General features: G+C 41.4%; 1 protein-coding gene across 1 annotated transcript in view; it reads right to left on the minus strand.

The window, feature by feature from the left end:
- The window catches only part of erf (Ets2 repressor factor), a 38,685-nt gene that overhangs the window by 9,363 nt on the left and 6,112 nt on the right, over positions 1-23,210 (minus strand). The window contains exon 2 of the mRNA XM_020647225.3: positions 6,011-6,245. Coding sequence (XP_020502881.1) covers positions 6,011-6,245 — 235 coding nt within the window. The remainder of the gene's footprint in view (positions 1-6,010; positions 6,246-23,210) is intronic.

The following is a 23,210-nucleotide window of genomic DNA, read 5'->3' on the forward strand; positions in this document are numbered from 1 at the left end:
AGAGAACAAGAACAAAACTCCTTTTTTTGTAAAGGTTTATTTTGGGGATTTTTATGCTTTTATTTAAAAGAGATAGGACAGAGGGTCAGAAACCGGAGAGCGAGAGAGATAGGGAGAAAGTGGGGAATGACATGCAGGTAAGAAGCCACAGGTCGGATGTGAACGGGCCACCTGCCTGGAGGACTACAGCCTCCTGACAGAGGCCTGCACTAACCACTACACTACTGGCACCTCCCAAAACTCAGAACTTTTTGAAAGGAAAACTCCTGAAGCAAAATTTGACATCAAGTGTTGTGAACCTTAAAAATATTCCTTAATCTCTTCAAAACATGCTGACAGTTTTATTTGAACTGTTACTAATAACTGCTGCACGTTGTCAGAGTTTATGATAAAATAGGAAATGAAACATAGACGCGATAAGAAAGCCTTCACTGTAAATCTACATTAGCAAACAATTAAACATCCTGCACCCAATCTGGACACACGGTTACATTCAAACTGGCTGTGTGATTACTTAAGGATGTGAGCGAGCCACTCTGATTGAGGCTTACACAGGCGGCTACATTAGTTAGAGTGCATTAGTCATCGTCGACACACACAGAGCGATGTAGAGGAGTGAATAGTGAGCCGCTGACAGCTCATCTAAAAAGATAAAATGGCTCCCTGTGACTCACCAATAGCCTCAGGACAAAACCACATTCATATTTTGTTACATAAAAACTTCTATGTCAGAGTTTCTCATTCAGCTGAGACCGGCCACCTCATTCTGGAGATGTAAAATGTTATTCATTGTTTCCAGGAGAATCAAGCTGAGGGGAGCTCAGGTGAAGATTCTGATCGTAAACATACAGATTTTCTGGAACATGAAGTAGTTAACATGTCTCCAACTGTTAGGCCCCCGTGTCCACCTAGTGTTTTTTTCTACCCTTTACCCTTTTTGCAATTGTTTTCAATGACGAGAGACAGTCACAGCAGAAAGCAGCCGTCTGTAAAAACGCAGCGGCAGTCGTTTTTTTCTTCTGAGCGCTCTGACTTTTTCGTGTGCCCGCATGAGCGTTTAAGTTGAATATCTTTCAACTTTTCAGAAAGGCGCTGTTGACGTCAACTGCACTCTTTTCGAAATATGACATTCCCTGTATTTTTGCCACATCGTCTTTGCTCCGTGTCTCATCCGGAAATAAATTATCTCAAATATAAAACATGCAGTAAAAAGTAAGGGAGCAATGTCGGTCATACAGCAACTGTTGTCATAGAGACAGGACGGTCGGACATGCATTGCTTTTCTTCTCAGCGCACAAATGCTTCATGCAAGAGCTTGGGGCCTTAGTAAGCAGAATATATAAATATGCATATGTATAGACAGGAAGCTTTGACAACTTCTGTTTGACATATCCATCCTCTGATCCATTTTCTTGAATCCATCCATCTAACAGGATTTATTTCTGTCCACATATGTAACATTAATGATATAACACACATGCTGGGAGGTGATTAATGTCCACACAAACCCGATATTCCGACATTAAATTCACACACGTACATTTTTTAAAAATCGTTTCAGCCCTAGAACATCTTCGACACATAAACAAGATACGATTCTTTCAGTGCAGGAAAATATTGTCTGGTAAAGTGAGTCACAGCAGCAGTAGTGACAGTTGAAAAAACACAATAATGGTGAATGTAATATTTGTCACAATGACGGGAGCTGTGCCCAGCTGTTCTCTGCCTCAGTGTGATCGCAGGATTAGTCACTGGTGTTTGGTTCAATAGAGAACAATGCAGAGCGGTAGTGAGTGAACCAGGAGCCTCATCCAGCCCCTTAATGACTCAATGAGTGAAGGGCCTCTTCTGATGGAGATGAATACTACGCACGCCCGCCCACACTGTCACGTGGACTATGGGCACACACAAACAGGAACACACACAAAGGAGCAGGCAGATGAACAACATGCAGCAGAGCTCAAACACACACAATGCACGCAGGAAACATGGAAGTCATGACTAAACTACTGAGCTTCAACAGGAGATTAGACATTTCCAGGTGCTAACAGTGATCATGCAGCAGTGATCAGATCATTCAACTTTACAAACAACCTGGTGCCTTGTTTTAACGCAGCTACAATTCAATTCTACAATTCAAATCAGACGCTTTTATCCAAAAAGAGACAAACATAGGAGTACGAAAAATGCAAGCAAGGATCTAGAGGAGGAAACAACATCAGGAAGTGCAAACAAACAGCTTTACGCCTGACCGGACACACAGGTGCTGACAGGAAGTGACCAGTAGCAGAGCACAACATCGACAGCAGAGAGTTCTAATCAGCATCAAAACCTTCCTAAATATCGTCATCATCAATATCAAACAAAACCATAATCATCATCGATAACACTTCAGCCTCAAAGTCCAGTTTGTTTGACGTCCTCACCTTAAAAACATCACTGAAGATCTAAAGTTTTTTATTTAAAGCTTTGGTAATTTTTGATACGACTGATCGTTAAAATAACTACGATTGTGTCTTTTTAATCCTGGTGGTGGTGTCGAAAAGTATCAAAATTTATCGCAAAAGATGCAGCATATTAAAGTGAGGGTGAAAATAAGGAGGACATGTTTATTATCCACGCACATCGACAGCATTGATGAGCAGGTGTTAACATTATCTGGCCCGTGCAGTAAAAGCTGGAGGGACATAATGTTCACAGCCGGGTGGAAAGATGGATGACACTGTGAATGAGTCGGGCAAAAGGCACATACATGTGAAATATACAAACACACACACACACGCGCACACACACACACACAGTATTGAGTCAATGTGGAGCACAGCCTGTCTCACATACTGGGCCCAGGCTTGCTTCAGGCCTCCTGCTCTTTGAAGACCATTTGAACTTCCTTCAAATAAACTAGAAAGGACTTTGACTGTATAGACTCGACCTCTTATGTATTTAACACACGCAGATAGATGTGTGTGTCTCTAAACACACACACGTGTACCACTGCACTTCAAAGACGCAGAGAAGCATCAATCAAAGACTTCACACATGACGGAGAGAGAACCTCCATCTAAAGAGTTCAGAATTAATTAGCAGCTTTTCGTTTATATGAAAGGTTTACAAAGCACAAAAAAAAAGACGTCTGGCTCCGGCTGAACTAAGATGTGAAACACTAACTGAGACTAAGAAGAAGAAACACGTCCTGCATTAACCTGGTCGGTAAATTACTGCGACACCTCTGTGTGGATTTATACATCATAAGAAAAATACAGCTGTTAACGAGCAAAGCATGAAGTGGAGAACTTATTTCTGTGCATTAGAGACTGATTATATATATATGCTTCATTAAACTACAGATTGTGGCAACAGTATGCACATCTGAATCGTTGAGTACTGGCTGCCAGAGTCTTTCATCAGACATGAAGGGTGAGGGCCCCGAAGTGTCACATGTGGTGATACATTTCATTAAATGTAATTTGAGCAGCTTCTGGTGTGTGGACTCAGTTAAAGCAACAACATGTAACTTTTCCACCTTAAAAAATAGAACTTTCAAAGTTGATCTAATAGTACAATCACTTCAAACAGTGAGAATGGGGTCCATCTCATCTCCATAGAGCGCCCCCGGTTGCTTGTGTATAACACTGTGTAACTTCGGAAGTGAGTCAAGATTCTGCTTGCAGCTTTGCCAAAGTCTCTGTGCTGTTCATTCAGCATCAATACATCTCATGACACTTATCAAAGCCGGTTTATTTTTAAATAATTTTATATCTTTGTCATGGATTTTTATCTGCTTATGTTTGTTTTAAGTCTCTGGGAACAAAAAGTAGAAGCCCCTTTAAATTAATCTTATACAAAGCCATGTGGGAGAACCGCTCGTTGCTTAAAAATCAGGCAACGTTAGCGCCATCAAGGTGATTTAAATATTTGCTGTCAGCTTCTTAAAAATGACACTGTGGACAGGTAAAGGTGGTGCATTGCTAAATAACAGGGAATTAAATGCATCTTTCAGCTACACTTTATAGAATCAAGGTTATTGTGTGCACAGACAAATGTCTTGGATGATCACTTCAACTTGATGAAACTGGTCAAAGTGTTGCATTTATATTTTGTTCAGTTTACATTCCATCTGTTGCACAGTTCGTCCTTATGTAACGATGTTAAGTCTGCGTTGTCCGTGATAAATGAAGCGTATAAATAAAACTACAGTAATATATTACATAAGCATCATATATAACTCGGGAGTACAGGCTCTCATTCTGATCAATAAATGTGATATCACACTTATTCCCATACAGGTTCAGATGAGGTTTGTGTCTTTAAATATGCAGTAAGAGACAAGAAAAGCTTTTAGCAACAAACAAGACACAGATGGGCTGGAGGAGGGCTGACATATAACAAGGTGTTAAGTGTACGTGTGTGCGTGTGTGTGTGTGTGTGTGTGTGTGTGTGTGTGTGTGTGTGTGTGTGTGTGATGAGGCTATGTAACTAGTCATCACCATGGCAAACTATAACCCACACCAACCTACAACACAGGAGGCGACACTGATGGCTAGCAGTGTGTTTGTGTGTACATGATTATGAGAGAACAGACTGGCAGCTAAATAAAACTCTGCAGCATCCCACATGTGCTCTGTGCACGCTCAAGGTGTTTGTTTCTATATCTGCTGTCACCCTGGAGTATAAGCACGCAGCGCAGATGCACAACTCACGACAGAACAACAACAACAATTATTCTCGCCTTTCACATCCAACTTCTTTGCATCTGATTTCCAATTAATCTCTTAAGCAGTCTGCAGAGGTCACTCCTCATGACAGTCTACCTGCTTTGCTGCTATCTGGACAGAGCGCCTAAGACAGCTCAGACAAACTCTTCAACCTTACAAAAGATGATTGAGATGCAAGAGCATGCCTGAGCTCCAGCAGAACTCTCATAACTTTAATTAGATGCTGCTAAAACGCCTTGAAAAGTAATTTGATGTTCTGCATTACAAAGGAGGACAGGGATGCACATGAAGGTACCCGTCAATGTTTACAATAATGCAAATGTTGGAAATAAAGCTCAAGTGTCTGGAAATGTTTCCATGGTCTTAAAATCATTATTCGACGAAGAAACTTAAAAAACCCCCCCAAAAAACGATGCCCTTAATCTACAGCGTCTGTTTCAGGTTAACAGTCTGCTTGTCTGAGCTCTGTAACTCAACAGTGTCTAAATAGAGAGTGTGGGTCATGGCAAAGGAAAAACATCTATCATCACTTTTTCTCTCCTCAGTCTTTTCCTTTGCTTCCGTTCATGAAATGCCATTTGAGCTTGTTTTTACACCTTGCAAAGTGCAGAGAAACAAAACAGCAGTAAGGAAAGAGAACAGGCAGAGATGTTTTTGTTCAACTTCTGGTATGTGTGAATGTTTTTCGTGAATGTACACACTGTTATCTCATCCCTTACAACTTATATTTATTATGAAATCAATATTGCATGCTTAACTGACTTCATCCTGGTTCATCTGGAGTTCAAAGCAACATGACACCTGTTCCTGTAATTCTAGATTTATCCAGCAAGGCTCTTAGCTCGGAAACTGACTGCTGAGGGGTTGATACTCGTCAGGAACAAACGACCTCAATATATAAAGGTAAATATTGGTAACGGTTAAGACAAGTCTTACTAAGATGGTATTACCAAAAGGTGTCTTGTAGGTGTTATGATTCCTTCCTAAAATAACTGCTGATCCTGAATTGTTTACATTGATGTTTATCTGCAACAGGTTTTTTTTTTTTCCTGCCTTCGTTGCTACATTTTGGCCTTCCTCTGCACACCGAGCACATGGAGAACAGAGGTGTAGATCTGTTCATCGTCTGCATGCAACTATGTTTCCCAGTTTATTGTCAAGTCTGCACGGAGGATGACAAAATGTACATCCCTTGCAGCCTGCTGACCACATGAATTTTTAAAGTACAATTTAGGCCTAAGTGTGGGGATGTTATAATTGTTGTCTTTCAGTACTTTCTCCCACTGAATTCTCACCTTAGTGCTCGGCTGAGCTTGTCATAGTTCATCTGGGGTTTACACTTCCTGGCCCCCCACAGGCGGGCCACCTCGTCCGGGTCCTTGATGACAAACTCTCCATAGTCTCCCTGCCAGGCGATGACGTCGTGGTACTCCTCCTTCCTCAGCAGCTCCAGGATGAAGTGCCACAGCTGGATCTGTCTGGAGCCCGGGCTCGACTCTGGCTTGTATGCCCAATCCGGGAAGGCAAACCCTGAGGGGGGGAGCAGAGGGGAGAGGGTGTTTAACTCCATGATCAAGACCAAAGGGTAATAAAGAGACAGGATTGAAAAAAGGAAAAGGTGGGTTAAGTCCAGCTCTTTTATCCACTCAGGTCTTTTATTTGTCTACAAATATTGGTCCATTGCATGTGATAAACAATTGTCCTATTTGAGTGATCAATCATTTATGTTACTGCAGCTGTTCACTGCTGATAGCAGTAATGACTTCAGAGTCTATGCACATTTATGGTACTAAAACGAGTGTAATCTTTGCCTCTGGCTTCCATTTATTGGTTCTTGAAGGGTGTGCTTGGCAAAGTTGGCAACATTTGAGTTACCAAAGTAAATCGTGTGGTATAAAAAGTATTCAAGTATCAATCATTTTGACAACCTTAGGAGGGAATCAAACAAGAAGAAGTGGATTTGTAGAAGGATGAGACTGCTGGGAATCACAGAATCAAGGATGAAATATGTACGCTGAAATGTGTAACACATTTTGGTCTTAGGCTCCGCTGCGGAGTGAATCTCGAGTATTTCAGCGTAATCTGTTTCCAACAACCGCCGTCATATCAAAAGTCCACAGCTATCGCCTTCAAAGCCTGAAAATCAGCGTTGTTTAAACAGATTAACAGGCCTTCAGATATGTGCAGACAAAATATAAGCTGTGGTTTTATAACTACTATCAGAGCACACACCCGCAGAGGCGCGCACACTCACACATACACTATTATCCAACGGTTAAAAGTATAGGGTTTGAATTGTAAAGCAGTGGGTGGCAGTAAAAGACTCAACACCACTTCAACACAAGGCCATGTTGAAAGGCTGGATAGGAGAGGCGTAGTGACACACACTAACACACACTCTCACACACGCACCTCATTAGGACCAGATGTGCCTTGGAAATCAGGCTGAGAAAACTGAGGGTGGGAAACATATGGCCGCAATATAACAATGCTGAATTGTGTGTGTGTTTTTATAACTGTAAAGAAACACAACCATCCTAAATACCAAGGTTACAATCAGTTTCCCACACTCTCACATAGTCTGTCACATCTGCACAGCAGCGACAGTGAGCTGTTCACAGTGATATGGTCAAGGCGGACACTCCTGCGATGCCCGATCAACCATCTTGTAATAACAGAGTGTCCCATTATTGTGTTCATTTAAATAGTGACATGTTGCCTTGAAGTGTGAGTGGACTAAGAACATCTAAAGCCACTGTGTGTATCCCACTAATACGACATCTTAGAGACAGGGATGCAAACCAAGCAGTTTTAAGTAGTGATGCACCGATTGTGAATATCAGGGCCAATACCAAAATAGAGGTTTTAAAAAACAATTCAGGCCCCGAGTCGACTTAGCATTTTTTGTTTCTGAGCGCCAGCGTCTTTTTTCACTTGTTTTCAATGAGTGGAGAGTGGTTCCAGCAGCAGGCGGCCGTCTGGAGAAAAAGTGCAGTGCCCAGCGTCCTTGTTCTGAGTGCTCTGCCTTTTTTGTGCGAGCACTGTGAGATGAAATTCTGAGTTTTGCCCCCTACGGATCATATCTTGCACATCCTTTTTAGCCGTTTTCAAATGAGCTTTGAGATTGGACGTTTTTTTTTTTTTTAAATAGCTGAAAGAAGAAGACGTACCTGGCAACCCTAATCCCAGGGTAAAGCAAACATTAACTACATATGGTGCCCAGATGGTTATTAAAATCATTATGACCTTATTTAATTGCTTAAAAAATCCTCCTAATGTCTGGGACACAGTCAAGTGAAGGTAAAACGTACAAAGATCACATGTTGTACCAGAATCCAACATTTCAACACAGGGTCTTTACAGCTTTTTATAGTCAGACGTTCAGGAACACCTACAGGTTGTGTGTATTGCTTCAGTGTTTGTAACTCCTTCACAGTGGGTAAAGAGGAACATCTGGTGGAAACAGATCGTGCCAGTCTTTCTGTGAAGGTGAGTAGTCGACAAATCCAGAGTGAGTCATGACATTCCTGCCCACATGGGTGGTTCGCTCTCAAAGAAGGGAAACGGTAACACTCTCCCTGAATTGTCATAAACTGCTTCTACAAATAAAAAAAAGTTCTGCTGATATCAACAGAAACTCGATGATATGTTTGATCAAATTCAAAGGACAACGAGTGTTTCATTTACGGCCGGCCTTTACATGTGTTTCTCCTTATCCAGATAAAGATCACACTTTAATAGCAGGTGTAAACGGAGTCAAAATGAGTCATGGAAAAACTAATTAAGTCGAACATGATGAAACCAAAGTCCAATATCAGGTGTGCAGAGTGCAGCTGTGTGCCAGCCTGGCAAGAATCTAAAGTACAAGAAATAACACTGTCAGATGTAGCAGTCGTGATTGGTGTAGTAGAAATACATAACTGACTACAAGAAGGAATATCTTCACACAACAAATAAATACACTTAAACACACGCAAAACATGCCACAAAAGTCACATAGACCCACTGAACTAAGCAACAGAAATAGTCCACATCTGTATTTTTGTAAACTGAAGAGTATCTTCAAAGACGTCATATCTCCAAATTCCATAGTTCAAAAGCCCTTGATTAACACACAATTTAAAGAGAGAGGAGATTTGATTCTGATTTAGGATGTGAATTGAGAGACAGCTGAATGAATACAAACGTGCAGATGCACTGAAGTAGTACGGCTATTGCTACGTAAACAAGATGTGTTGTCAACGCTTCAAAAGCTGAAAACCTCCTAAAGCATTAACATTGTGTCATATACTTATTGTACAACAATGCAGCATAAAGGGACCTGATACATGGAAGTCTTAGATCATGTTGCATAAAAATAAAAACAACTTTATGTAATATGCTTTTCATTTTAGATCAATTTCAACAGGATTATGCAATCAGTGATATCCTGCAGGCAATTTGATTGTGCCTGCTGGAAGCCTGTTATCAAAGGGTTAAGAAACAGGAAAAAAAAAATCCTAAAAAAAACAGACCGACTCCCAGTGACTAACTAACCACATGCTGCTATCTGATCTCCCATGGTGCTCAGAGAATGAGCCAAAAGACAGACAAGCTGCCTATGATGGCTGATAATAACTATTTGAAGGCAGATTACTAATGGGGTTCGAGCACATGATTCATTCAGCAGACAATGAGGCTCTTGTCGCCCGGGACAGGTTAGGCGTTGTGACACAGACACAACATGCTGCTGTATAATGGGGTACACTGCTGATTGCTGGAGAAAAACACACGTGAACATACTTGCGCGGATGCACGCTGACGCATGTAAAACACAGCGGGAGTGGATTGAATCAAAGTGGGCGAGCTAATATCTCTCGTACCCACACACACACCAAGTACACAGACACACAACACAGGTTAGTGGGGAGAGGTAAGTGGGTTCATGCGTGGGTGCACAGAGCACACAGACAAAGAACACAGGAATAGCAACCGTGCCCACTGCATGTGTTTGTGTGTGTGTGTTGCAGATGTCCCTGCTGACTCATAGCTTGTTCGTTCGTCGTTCACAGATTCCGCGTTTCTCCCCCTCAACACCACTGCCATCTCTTTCTTTTCTCTTCTCTTTCATTCTGTCCCTCCCTCGCTCAGCCTCTCCTAAGACACACCGTCTCCTAGCAACAAAAGCTTTTAGCGCTAAAAATAAATGTCGGAGTCACGACAGACAAGACAAAATATGATTCAATAACAGAAACTTGCCAAAAAGAGTTAAGAGTTTGGGCTCAGATCCAGAGAGCTGCAGTGTGAGGGTGTGATCTGTCTAAGGCTGCCTGGCCAGTGGAGACTTCTCGCTGCAGCTTCACTTTTTAAGTGTGTTTACAACTCGAAGGACACGATGCCCTGTCCTTAATGCTCTGGAAAAAGCAAGTTTCCACAAAAACCAAGAGTCTTAAATCTGTACATTGCATTTTGATCCCGAGGAAATACAATGACAGAAATTGTGACATTCTGCCCTATGCAAAAATGTTAGTCCAGTTGTAGTTGCTTTTCGTAGTTGACATAATGTGAGTAAAAAACCAGGAGATAATCATATACATAAAGACGTTCAGTAAGAGAGGGACAAGACAGCAAAAGAGCTGCAAGAGCTGAGTAAAACTTTGTCATTGCACACAAACCCTGAGAAACCTACACTGTTAGTCATTATTTGCCCTTAAGTTAATTGATTAGTAAGGAACCAACATTACTGAGCCACAATTTTACAATATGTTTACACTGTGAGCATGTACTGCTTCTGGCCGCCTTCTTTGCTCCAGAAGCCACAAGTTAACAGATTCCCTTCCAGCTAGAAAAAATAACCTTTAGTGAGGCACTAGCAATTTGTATTTCTTTTCTTTAGAGCTAAATCTTAAATCTCCAGCGTATATATGTGGAAACAGGCTTCCTTCATGAATAGATTTTTGTCCCTTGCCGGGTTACAGAGAAATGTATGTAAAATGTATAACGCGACCTCTCAACAAGTGAGGACAGAAGGTTTGGTTGATGTCTACCAAAGCGTTACATGACAAAGTCAAGATTGAATCATTGTGAAAAGCAGAAGCAGAGAAAGGTGACAGACATATTAAACAGTTTTTCGTTCTCTCTAATGTGTTGCTCATTTCTTACATCTGTTTTGTCATTTATGTGTCATGATGGATGTCAATCTTGCTGGCTGCAAACAAATCTACCTACAGGTAGAAGTAAAGTCACCTGAACCCGAGAAATGAGGGGCAGGGTAAGACTTTTAATGCGCAGGAAAACTCCAATGTTCAATGCTTACTGTTTGTGAAGTAAGCTTTTAGACAAGACTGTGGTAACACCCAGGTGCGCCATGATTTTATACCCGAATATGAGAAGCATGCCAACTGAACTTTACCCTAGTTTGTAGGAAATCTGATGTTTTCACAACACAGGCGACAAAGGAAGGCAATAAAGCAGAAGGGAAGACAAAATACTCATATAGGCTTTTTAATATTATTCACAAAAAGGGAAAACGACTACCCTGCAAAATTGGATAGGGCTCATAACTTTGCGATGGTGGAACACTTCATTGGAGAAGCACCTGTGGCCCATCTGAAAACATTTTTCATATGGGCATATACAAGAGTCTAATAATCTAATATGTGCTTGCAGGGAATGCTAAGCTCTTTCTTGAAACAGTTAAAGGTGTTGCTAGGTTGCATCTTCGTAGCAACCTTTGAAAACGTGATTCGTGTTCAATCTGAAAGTGCACACTGGCACATTTCACAGAGTACAGTGCATGTGAGTTCAGCGAGTCCTTATCAGCGTCCGGTTAAACATTATTCCTGATCAATGTAAGGAACATTACACTGCTGGTTTACAGCTACTTTTAATTGGTTTATGGCACTTATCAAAAGATACAAGTCAGGGAATTAGACAAATGAACCCAAAGCCCTCTGTACTCCAGACAAAAGGAATTTTTGATTGTCAGGCGGAGGTGAAACACACCATTTCAGGCCTCATTGGATTCTAAATATAGCAAAGTACATGTTAGAAAAACTCATTTAGTATTAGCCTGCAGTCCCAAGCCACCTGCGTTCTCCTTTCCAAGAAAAACACGCAGGGTTTAAACATGCAGGCCTGCTTTTCTAAGGAGTCTGACGTCACCGCAGTTGGAACTGTGCTCTTAAAAACCGATTGCGATCATTGGGGCATTGTCCAGAAAGCCCTGCAGCCGCTGAGAGTAAACACAAACGGCCTACTACTCTACGTCTCCTGCTCTCCCAGTGTTACGTTCCTTTAACATGTTTTTCTATCAATCCATCTATCCCCCCGTTTATTTTTCCCTCCCTTCCTCCCATTCTTTGCTAGGTCTATATTTAGCCGTTGGAAAGGTCGGTGTGTCTGTCTGCAGGGTAATGATTCAGGGGCACGGAGAGCCCCGCACAGAGGTAACAGGCCAGGCTAAATGGCCGGGGGCTGGAGGACTATTGAAACCTGGATAGTGTTAATCTGGGATGGGATCAGGACAGCACAGAATGGCAGGAAATAAAGGGGAGCGAGCAGGAAAGGGGGAATCTCTGTTGGGCTATAAAAGGTGCTTGCATGTGCAGAAAGTTAAATTCTGGAGGAAAAAAGTTTAATTTTTTAAACTAACCAGCTTTTCAAATGTTTTTTATACAATCTTTAGGAGGTTAACTCTAAAATGATGAACCATTCATGGAAAAGTTCTGGTTGACTGGGTTACCGTTTTTGTTTTGCTGTGTAAACTACACGTCTACAACACCGGGATCATAACAGACAATAACAGACAATCTAACAGTGTTTTATTGAGGAGTCCTGAGCTTCAAACTACTGTTTTAAAACCCCACACTCCTCATTCCACTGATCTCATAATTACCCTTAAAGGATGGGAGTTCAGATTGGAGGAGCCAGTGGGCTTAGAGCCAGGGAGGAGTCGGAGAAGCAGACGGGACGAGGAGGAAATCGGGTGGAAAGATAGAAGAGGAGAAGAGGAAGAAAAGTGGAGGAGATAAAGACATCCAGCAGAGATCAAAGTGAAAGCAGGATGGTCATCTGCAGGTGCACAACGTGAACCCTCACCTCGCTTCTCACATGATGCTTCAGTTACATAAGACTTACGGAGACACAGACGGACAAACAGGCAGACAGAGAAGGAAGAAGGGGAGACGGGGTCAGTGTTAGGGTGGAGGGATTCAAACCAAAATACAGACAGAAAAAGAAGCCTTGCTATATCAAGCAGTTGCGGTTTGAGAGAAACGACCCAGCCTGAAGTTTGAATGTTTAGCATCCAAACAAGAAACAAAGCTGTGGACTCAGTTTGATGAGGACAAAGAAACGGTCACAGAAATGGTAGAATGTCAGAAAGCAAGGGAAACTCTAGAATATGTTGGTTTGCAAGACTTTTTGCAGGCGGGAAAGCATCACAAGTGTGTATAATGTCACTGACTAAGGTCTTAGATTTACATTGCGGTCAAGTGCTGGGATTAAGCCTAAAAGCTTTTTTTAATAGGCAGGCTGTCAGGAGATGATTTGTCATAAATATCTTGAATTTTCCCGGATAATAAGAAATGCTAGGATGCTGGAGCCTTTATTATCCATCAATGAGTGACCATTGTGCGGCTTTAATCAGCCAACTGGTTCTTTTTTGGGATTATGCGGTTGCTTTCCATCTCAGAAATCTATCATCCAAACAGCGTGTGCTGTGAAAGATGCTTCCCGTAGACCGTGATCGGTCCAAACTAAACAAAACCTCCCCATTTGGACGAGCGCTTTAAAAGCATAGACAGCTGCACTGCTGTGTTCTGCAGAAGAGAAAGACTTTAAGACACAGCAGAGAGGAGGAGGTTAGACCGTTTGCCACAGCGATAAAGCCTTGGCCTGAAAAGTGAACCCTCTAAGTATTTAAACCATCTCTGGTATAACTGAGACAGCTCAACCACTCTTTTCTGGGACACAGCGACCGCCTGAAACTCGCCAGACGGAAACCTGTCACGTCCTGGAGAACTCTGTAGCACCTTGGAGGCAGCCAAGGCAGTGATTAAGTCAGCACCTTCCTGGTGTGTATGTGTGTGGCATTTAAGGGTGACTTATCATACGCCGACATGACGGGAGGCTCCTGTTGCATTCAGCATGGCCTACATGATTACAGAGCTCATTTATGGGTATAAAAATCATGTTGTGTGCACCTTACAACCTCGTTTTAACAGAAAATTAAAATGATAATGCTCCAAAAGGGAAAGACAAAAAACAGATTAAACACAGGAATGAAAAGGATTATCACTTCTGTGTTAGTGAGAGCCAAAAAACATTAACAATTAAGTCTGCAATGATCTCAGTGCTCGAACTTGCTTCGTCTTCATTCCTTTGTAGCCAGAGAGGAACAAGGAAACGTACATGCATGTACACGTGCCTTTGTAACCCGTCTGAGCATGCTTTCTTTTGAAAATAAAAAAAAACATGACAACCCTGTAAAACATTCAACAGTAATGAGCTCCTGGCTACCTGACGGTGGATTTTAGGCTTGTTCCCCATTGTCAGGGCAGACCTTGGTGAGACAGAACTGTGTGTTTGTATGTACAAGTGTGTGAGGAGAGAAAGAGAGTGAGAAAGGCAGAAACAAAGAGAGGAGAGAAAGTGAGATATGACTGTATTGTGTTTATGCAGAGGTGCACTGAAGCAGCACTGATTTGGATCACCTGTTGCACAGCAACACTCACAAAAAATACACCTAACTATGTGTTTTGGCACATTGTCTGTCTGCAGGAGATAATGCAGGCTGGTACCCTGCGGAGTGAAGTGAACCAATGTGAAGCCCAACAAACCAGTCAGACTGCTGCTTTGCTGGTTTGTAACATCAAACTGGGCAGTCAGCTGTTACAAAGAGGCTGCGTTTAACCACAAGACTTGAAGCTACAACAAGCAAGATGTAGAAGCTTCAGAGGACAAGAAACACAAAGGGTGCTTTTTAGGTCCTTAATCCAGGAAAAAAGGTTATGCACAGACACCTTGCACTCCGAGTTCGATACGTTTATTTTTGGTCCGTCCACATGAAAGCAAGCCAAGAGCGAAGAGAGTTTCCCCTGTTGATATAATGAAGCAGCTGCAGCATTATCCCGATTGCTTCCAGGTGTGTTTTCAGTAGTCCAGTTTGATACGCTGCTAGCTTTACTGGAACACAGATTAAAAACAAGCCCACAAATTCTATGGAAGCAACTAATCCTGAGCAGCGGCTGTTGGTATGTTTGAGGTAGGGGACACTTCAGACAAAAGGATGATGGATGCGCAAGAAACAGAAAATCGAAACCCGGTTCCAAAAGATATAACATACTAAAGTGTGCAAACATAATAATAATAGACACAACTTGAGTTCTTATTTCTTTTTGAATAGTGTATCAATTTCAGACAGGGAAAAAAACAAACTTGCAAAGGCCTTCAAACTTAAGGTAAAAGTATTCAGACAAATCAAAGAAACTTAACTGTGAAAAAACTATTTAACTATGAATGGAGACGATCAATATTAACACAGCTTTTAACTGAAGATGTCAGATAGAAGCTACCAAAGAACAGGAGCCATTTGCAGAGCAGAGGTTTTGTAGAGGCGACTTCAGAGCAGGAAGAAGAAAGACAGAGAAGATAAAAATCTGCATTTAAATCTGGCTTCTTAGTTGTGGTTTACTTGCCAGACTACTTTCATTTTCCTCCAACACACACACACACAAGCACACACGCCTGCAGAGTGGTTAAGCCAACAAGTAAAATTTGGTGACTTCAGCTGTTGGATTGAACCATGTGAACACTAGAGAGCACGTACACTCACAGAACCACACACACACACACACACACACACACACACACACACACACACGTCACCGCAGCCCAGAATAGGCCCGCAGCTCCAAACCCAGGGAGCTTGGATGAGTGACTCACTCTCGTACTCCCCGCCAATCAAATCTCATCTCTTCCTCTACAACTTTCCCGTAATACCGCTTTCCTTTCAGCATCTTTCCACACAGACAAAGAGGCTCCACTGTTGATTAAACGACCACGACAACCAACACGACGATGCTCGAGGTTCAGACCGTGGACGTGACTGTGACATGAAGAATTTACTTTACGATTTGTTCTGCGATTTTAATTCAAACAAGTTTCGATTGTGTGTAAAACGTCCTGAGGTCATAAAACTCCAGACAAGCCAGTACCACACGGCGACTTTTATTATCAGAGTGTGTGTCAGGAGCAAATATCACAGAGGAATGTGCATATTTGCGCTCTGATTAACACTCTTGGCAATGAGAAGTACATTTTGTTTATACTGTGTAGACTAAAATCGCACACTTGAGTCATAAGGATTTAAATCTGTTAAACATATGAAACTCAAACTCTTAAAGCCTGAATTTGGAAAAGAACAACAGAGGAGAACATCTTATTAGAGGCTCTTTAATGCGATGTTGTGAAGCTAACAGCTTGAGTGACAGTAAAGTAAGAAAATCCTGCTTACTAAGTATCCGAGTATGGATCAATTATCACACAGGTTCTCTTTACATGTAGTCAATTCCAGCTGTGCTAATTGATCATTAAGACCATTTAATGTCCTACTTTCCTCGTCCATTTGTGCAAGCATCGTGGGGGAATCGATTTATTGATGGAAATTTGTTTGATTTCATTAACTTAGGTATAGCCCCTTTCAGCCCCTTTCAGCTAGTTACTATTCGACATTCTTCCAGTAGACCTTGGAAACAAGTTAGCAAACGGAACAGATTCATTTTATTTAAACCTGATCCATGTAAAACACTTTTTTGGGGGGGCTTTTTATGCCTTTTATTTGTAGAGACAGGACAGTGGATAGAGTCAAAATTGGGGAGAGAGAGAGAGTGGGGAATGAAATGCGAAAAAGGAGCCACAGGTCCGTCTCGAACCAAGGCCGCACGCTTGGAGGACTACAGCCTCCATACCTGGGGTAGGTGCATTAACCACCAGGCAATCGGTGCCCCAATACATTTTGTTTTCCCCGTTTTACATCTAAAGCTTGTTTCTGTTACTCTTTTAATACTTTAATATCGGAGAAAACTTGAATTGTATCTAATCTCACCTTAATCTTGGTCCTTTTTGGTGAGTCAGTCTACTTAGAACACTAAAACCAATTGCAACCGTTTTTGCAAATTCACTTGATCATGAGGAGCTAAAAAAAAAAAAAAAACAGCTTCACAACAGCAACTTTCCCTGCAACAAAATCTGGCATTTTAGGACACAGCAATCACTAAAAAGCCAGTTAAATCCTTGAGAGACCAACTTATGTGGATGTATTGGAAATAAGACAAAAACTATCTGCCATCAGATGCAGCTTGAACAATCCCATACTTGTGCGAGTACTTGACGTTCAGTTAAGGAGAATTTGTCTTCATTCCTTTAACTTAAACACAAATTCCTGTTATTTCAGGCAGAACACTGCGAGCACTGTGGTTCTGAGCATAGCTGTCACTCCTCACTCTTTGGCTAATAACGTTGTTGAGCTAACACTTGTAGCTTATAGCAGAATCACTATGACTCGTTCTGGATGAGCGTGTCTGTGAATTTCTTGAAATGTTAAACAGCCAGTACGGGACTTTCTACATGTGTGATGTCTGGGTGTGTTAGTCAGCCTTTCCTCAATGGCAGAGCCACCGCAGTCTTAATTCCTCAGTCTATTGCATTAAAGTTGGATCTTTGAGTCTGTAGACTGAGCGGCTCGCTGCCTGTGTTAAAACATTAAAGACGGAGGCACGACGGCGTCACCGCAGGGAGATGGCAGCCCAAATGAGCAAGCCGCGCTCGCTAGCTGTAGTGAGAAAATTAAAAGAGTGTGTCTAAGAGTGCATGTGTCCTAATGCAAGACAGACATCACCCATTTTCGGGGCATGTGGGGGGTCCAGGTCCGCTAATAAAGTGTGCATGCTGTGAGTGGGCGAGATGAGTGAGAGAGTGTCTGAGGGACTAACCGACTTTCACGTTTCAATAAAGCAGAGACCGCCTCATTCATCACTGCTGCTGCTTTGAAAAAAAGGAGGGACAGAACATGGGTAACAAATCTTTGTCTTAGGAGTTAACAAATTTTCAGCTAACCAATTCAACATGTTAAGCCTTATTCTTCTTCTCTGGTTGATTATTCAGCATTCTTTCTCCTCCAGATCATTTGCCTCCGTTAGCTCATTCATATCAATCAAGCGCAGACGGTTAGATTAGCAAGGTTTAAAGCTTTATGTTGACGTTATAATGAAAACCACGGGCTGATTTTGAGTGTTTAAGAAAATACAGAGAGAAGACCAAAGGGGAGAAAACAGTTAAGCTCATTTTATGGTCGACTGACGGCGCTGACCTGATCAAACTATGTCATTCTTATCACTGATGTAATTTATGACTCTCCTTTGAAGCAGCTGAGATGACAAGCCATACCTGTACTTTTCCCTTTAACATCACAGGCTTCAAGTTATTCTGATCAATAGAAGAATATGAACCTGTTCTCATGTTGATGAATTTAATAAATGAGTTCATGATGACTAAGTAGCATTAGCTTACTGTCGCTGCTGGGGATAAATAAGTAAAACTTGGTGTGTTTAGACCGGAGAAACTACATCTTAAAACCAAACTAAAGAGACATTTCCAAGACTGCTGCTGTGGGAACGTCACCATTTACCAAACCCACTGTGACCTACAGGCGTGTCGAAGCATATAAACCTGTTAAATTTTAAGTGCCTGTGTCCAAAGAAACCGCTTTTTGCGCTGGAAGAGCTCAAAATTCTCACAAGAGATCATTGTTGCTAGAGCCTAAAGTTAACTTCTGCTTCCCCTCGGCAATGTCCGTTAGTTGCGTTTAAGATAACTCAGTGTGCTCAATATTTGGTTTAATTCAAGGAAATATAAAGAAAACAATGTTAGAAGTCATGTCCTGGCATCAGCAGCAGACTAGCGTCTTCTCCGCCATTGTTGATGACAAAGCTGATATCAGAAGCGCCGTCCCCGTCTTGATTTTGATTGGTCAGTGAGGTAAAGGTGACATTCACGAGCACGGAACAAAGATTTCCAGAGGAGATTTTTTATATGTATTTCTATGAGTTCAAATTGGATTAGTTTGCAATGAACGCTGTGTAAAAAAAAAGCATTGGGAAGGAGGCAAAAAAAGATTGAAGGCGTGTGTGAGAAAGATCGACACTGGGAGTATGTATCCTGCTTGTATGTGTGTGTGTGTGTGTGTGTGTGGTTTGGGGTGTGAATGTAGGTTTTAGGTAATGAGCATTTGGCATACAAAAACTTCATAGTTTTCAGGTCTGAAACTCGCTCTCACGCAGTCTCATCAGACATAAACACACTACACACAGATAACCACAGACACCCAGGACAAGCTGTGACAACCATAAAAAAAAAAAAGAGGTTTGTTGGGAACCCTGTGGTTTTTATCTCTCTGTGAATCCATCTTCTTTCTCACTGTCTCCTGCAAAGACCTTGAAAGGTTTGATTTAATGACTCTGGAGACAAGACAAAAAACTGGATGCAAAGTTAGCAACGGACGAACCCTCACAACTCTGACTTCATTCAGACAAAACAAAACATGGCATTATTCACATTATTTAATTCAAAATGGGAACAAACAATGAACAAACGACAATGTGAAATGACACAGAGAGGTTCATCATATAGCTTCCAACTTTACAGGCAAGGAGCAACAGCCTCTTGACTTACTATAAAGTAAGCAAAACTCCTGGTGTGGAAAAAATGATTCATTTTGCTCTTAAGCAAATAAACATCCCTGAAAATTAGCTGGAGTAAACCGTCCCTTTCATAGTATCAAAAATATGCCTTTCAGGGCCGGTGAAATGTGTCCTGGCATTGAATTCAATAACTTTGGCATGGCTACAAGGACGCCTTTACAAGTAGTGATCTTTCCTTTCAAACTGCGGCCTGCAGCCAGTTTGATACTTGAGTCTTTTTGTCATACGCATTTTTTAAATAAATCAATCACTTCAGAAGGAGACTAAAAGTCTTTAAAGCCATTTGTTAACCATTAACCGTGATGACAGAGTCTGTAAATGTAGACGACCTTAATGTACACACAGAGGAGGAAAGTGACCACAAGCAAACGCCTCAGTTCTTAGAGACATTGACACACAGATGCTATAGTAAGGTTTAAAAGCTAAACTGTTTGATTAAAATATACTCTTTTCTCTTATTTCTGCTGCCTTTTCATGCAAACGGAAACCTATAAAACACAGACGTTTATGTGTATCACCAGGGTTGCTAATTTGGCACGTCTGTAAATTGCACAAGTCACAATTTCAATCGAGCAGTGTGGGCTAAAAATGTATGTGCAATAGCAACAAGTGCATAAAAGTTTGGTCTGGATAAACCTACTTTAAACAAGCTCTAAAACAGACAGTGCTCTTTCACCGTCTGCAACCTGTTGGCAGAGTTTCACGTTAGTGGCTCAGAGGTGGTCCCACTTGGGGGAAAAAAATGCTATTTAATTTTTTATTATTTTACGACTGGTTACTACATCAACTGAGATTTTTCTTGCTGAAGACTTTCCACTGGTTGTAGTGAATTGCCTATGAGTGCCAAAGTTGCATTTAAGTGTGTGTCAATGATCCCTTTTCATTGTAAAAGACATTACAACATTGATTTTACCACCTACTGTAGGGGTTGCTAATTGCTGGAACATAACCTGGCAGGCTCAGTCATAGCTAAAACAAACTCCCCAAAAAACATATGGCATTGGGCTATTTTTGCCCTGACAGCAACTTGGTTGTAACTCCTTTAAATCTGGCAGAAGCAGTATAGTAATACGGGACCACACCTAGTCTGTCCCCTCATCCTCTCTGCAGAGTGTAAGACTCACATGTTGGAGGAGGTTTGGCCCAAAAATGAAGCCAAACCAACCACAGCGCCCCTCGTCTGAGTCTCCATGAACCAAAAATGATAGCCATAACACATAGAGACCGACTCTCCACCTCTTTCAGTAAGTTTGAGTCCAGCCAAAACACACGAGACAAAGACAACCCCACCTCTACACCTTCTGTCTCTCTCTCAGCCTTGGTTTGATTCAGGGACCTCCAAAAGAGCTCCAAGGGTACATGCTATCCGTCTGCATTTTTCTTTTGCAAACACACAAAGGGCTTTACAAGCTTCAATAAAAAAGCCTGATAACCTAACAGTCTGAGGCGTAGATGTTCAAGAAGCACTGACACTGAAATGTTCGAGGTATAAAGATCATTCTGTACATCTTGTTGGTGTATTGACAAATTGGTTTGTTGCTCAAGTTTAAGAGTAACTAAGAGAAATGTTGCTCTTAAATGTTTACCATACAGATCAATCATTCAATTAAGTTTACAAATTACATCTAATTAATAAATGTCAATACTGACAGAGGGCTGAACCAAGCATGGTACGAGTAGACCTGTTGGGTACCCAAATAATAAAAAATAAAGTTTTTATTTATTGCATGAATCAGCTGAAATGTCCTTTAATTTATTGTTAAAATAAATAACACAAAACATATTAAATGCAGTTTTCTTTTCAGAGATTTTGAAGCCCTGGTTCAAGCTTGACTTTATCAACAGCAGTAAAATCCCCAACTATGCCACAGCTCCTGTTCTTTTTACCCATCACAAACTCTGCCCAGGACATTTCACAAAGAAAGAGGAAGCCTTGGATTTGTAGAGCACTTAAATTGCTCTTTAATGGTAGAACATTTTCTATCTTTCTATCTTTTTTTTCTGTTTAAAACTTCTTCTTAGACTTGTCTCTTGATAACTAAAACTTTACACGTGCTGTTCCACTGCTACAGAAGGAGAAACTTCAGTTTATAATTGTAGATTCTACTTCTAACCAGAGATGGTGCTTGTGGGGAAGGTTGCATAATTTTTGCATGGCCACAAGTTGTAAATATTCTTTAAATGATGTAAGAGTAGAGGTTCATAGAAAAGAGTTTTAAATAATTGTGATCGCTACACTGACGCCGGAAACCTGGCATCCTGTCAGGTGTTTCAGAGGTATCTGTCCCTGCAGCAGACGCCTTTCCTTATCTGCCCAGTGGAGCGAGTCTTTGGTTCCACTTGACCCGCTCTGTTCTTTCATCTGCCCCGCTGGGGGTCGACCGTCACAGAGCAAACACAGATTCACTCAATCATAAACACTTACAAATACAGAGAAAGTAAGAAGGCTGACAAAGACATTAAACATGCATACAAGTGAAGGTAAACAGACAAAAAGTCACAGGCACTTCTAGGTTCTAGGTTGGGGATGTATGTCTAAACCTTTATCGAGTTGCAAAGCGAAGCTACTTCAAAGCAATTACACAGAAAGTTTCTGCTGGGAACACAGAAGCAACATGCATGGGCAAGGGTAGAACGTACCATTTAACATGTAACGAGTAGGTTAACCCTGGAGCCAAGTGAAGCTCTTACATTTGAGTGTTTTAACTTAATGCAATTGTAATGGGAAAATATCATCCTCCAATCTCCTGTCTGTTGCTGTGTTCTGATGTTTTATATTTGTGTTACAGAAATCATTGCTACACATTTTGATTATTTGAAATATAAAAAAAAAAGATTGGTGAGAGATTTTGGGAGTGGTGCTGGCGTTATATGCAAATATGTGCTTCCTTTCACAATGGGGGAACTGACTGAAGTTTATTATTAGAAGACTATCAAATCAACTTCTCTGCTTTTTATCCATACAGCTTTAAGTATACGAGCATTATTACTGGTGTTAAACATTAAACTAAACTGTGCCAATATATAAACACTTCAAAAAGCAAGAAACAAATATTGGATGTGTGCCCTTATTTGGATCCCTCCTGTGAAAAAACTCACTGAGCGCAGACGAGAAGTGCCAGAATAAAATATGATTCAGCTAGATTCAGCAACCGCAAAGAGAATTTATCATGAAACAGGAAAAGAGACTTTCCCAACAGAAACCTCTGAAGTACAGTCAGACTGAAAGTTATATGGGGTGCATCACATTTAGTCTTTACTAGAAAACAGTTCCTCTGCTGTTATTGCTTTTCCACCTGCATGCATCGCCCACAGCTGAAGTTTACAAGTGGAAGCCGTCTGTGGGTTTTGTTAACAGCCATCATGGGAAGTGTAGGCAATCACTAATTTCAGTATGAATAGACGAGGCAGGCAGATGTGTAGAGGTGTAGTTTGAAACAGAAAACTCACCTTATCTGGAAATTAACGACTGCAACTATCTGATCTGATCAACAGCATGCATCATAGTGCCCTTAAGCAAGACACTTTACAACTGAAATGCCCCTACTTTATTCACTTAGAAGTTGTCTTCACCACCATCCTCTGCATTCTGCAACGACGTATTATTGGTGTCCCAGTCTAGGAATTCCCCTTGCATTACGGATTTGCGGAAGCATGACGAGAAGAGAGACAGCGGGAGCTACACGTACACACACACAAACTCAGACATGCACACACACAGTGCTGTTCTCCCCTGCTGGCTCTTCCGATCCTG

The sequence above is a fragment of the Labrus bergylta genome, chromosome 19 (assembly GCF_963930695.1).
Source record: "Labrus bergylta chromosome 19, fLabBer1.1, whole genome shotgun sequence".
NCBI lineage: Eukaryota > Metazoa > Chordata > Actinopteri > Labriformes > Labridae > Labrus > Labrus bergylta.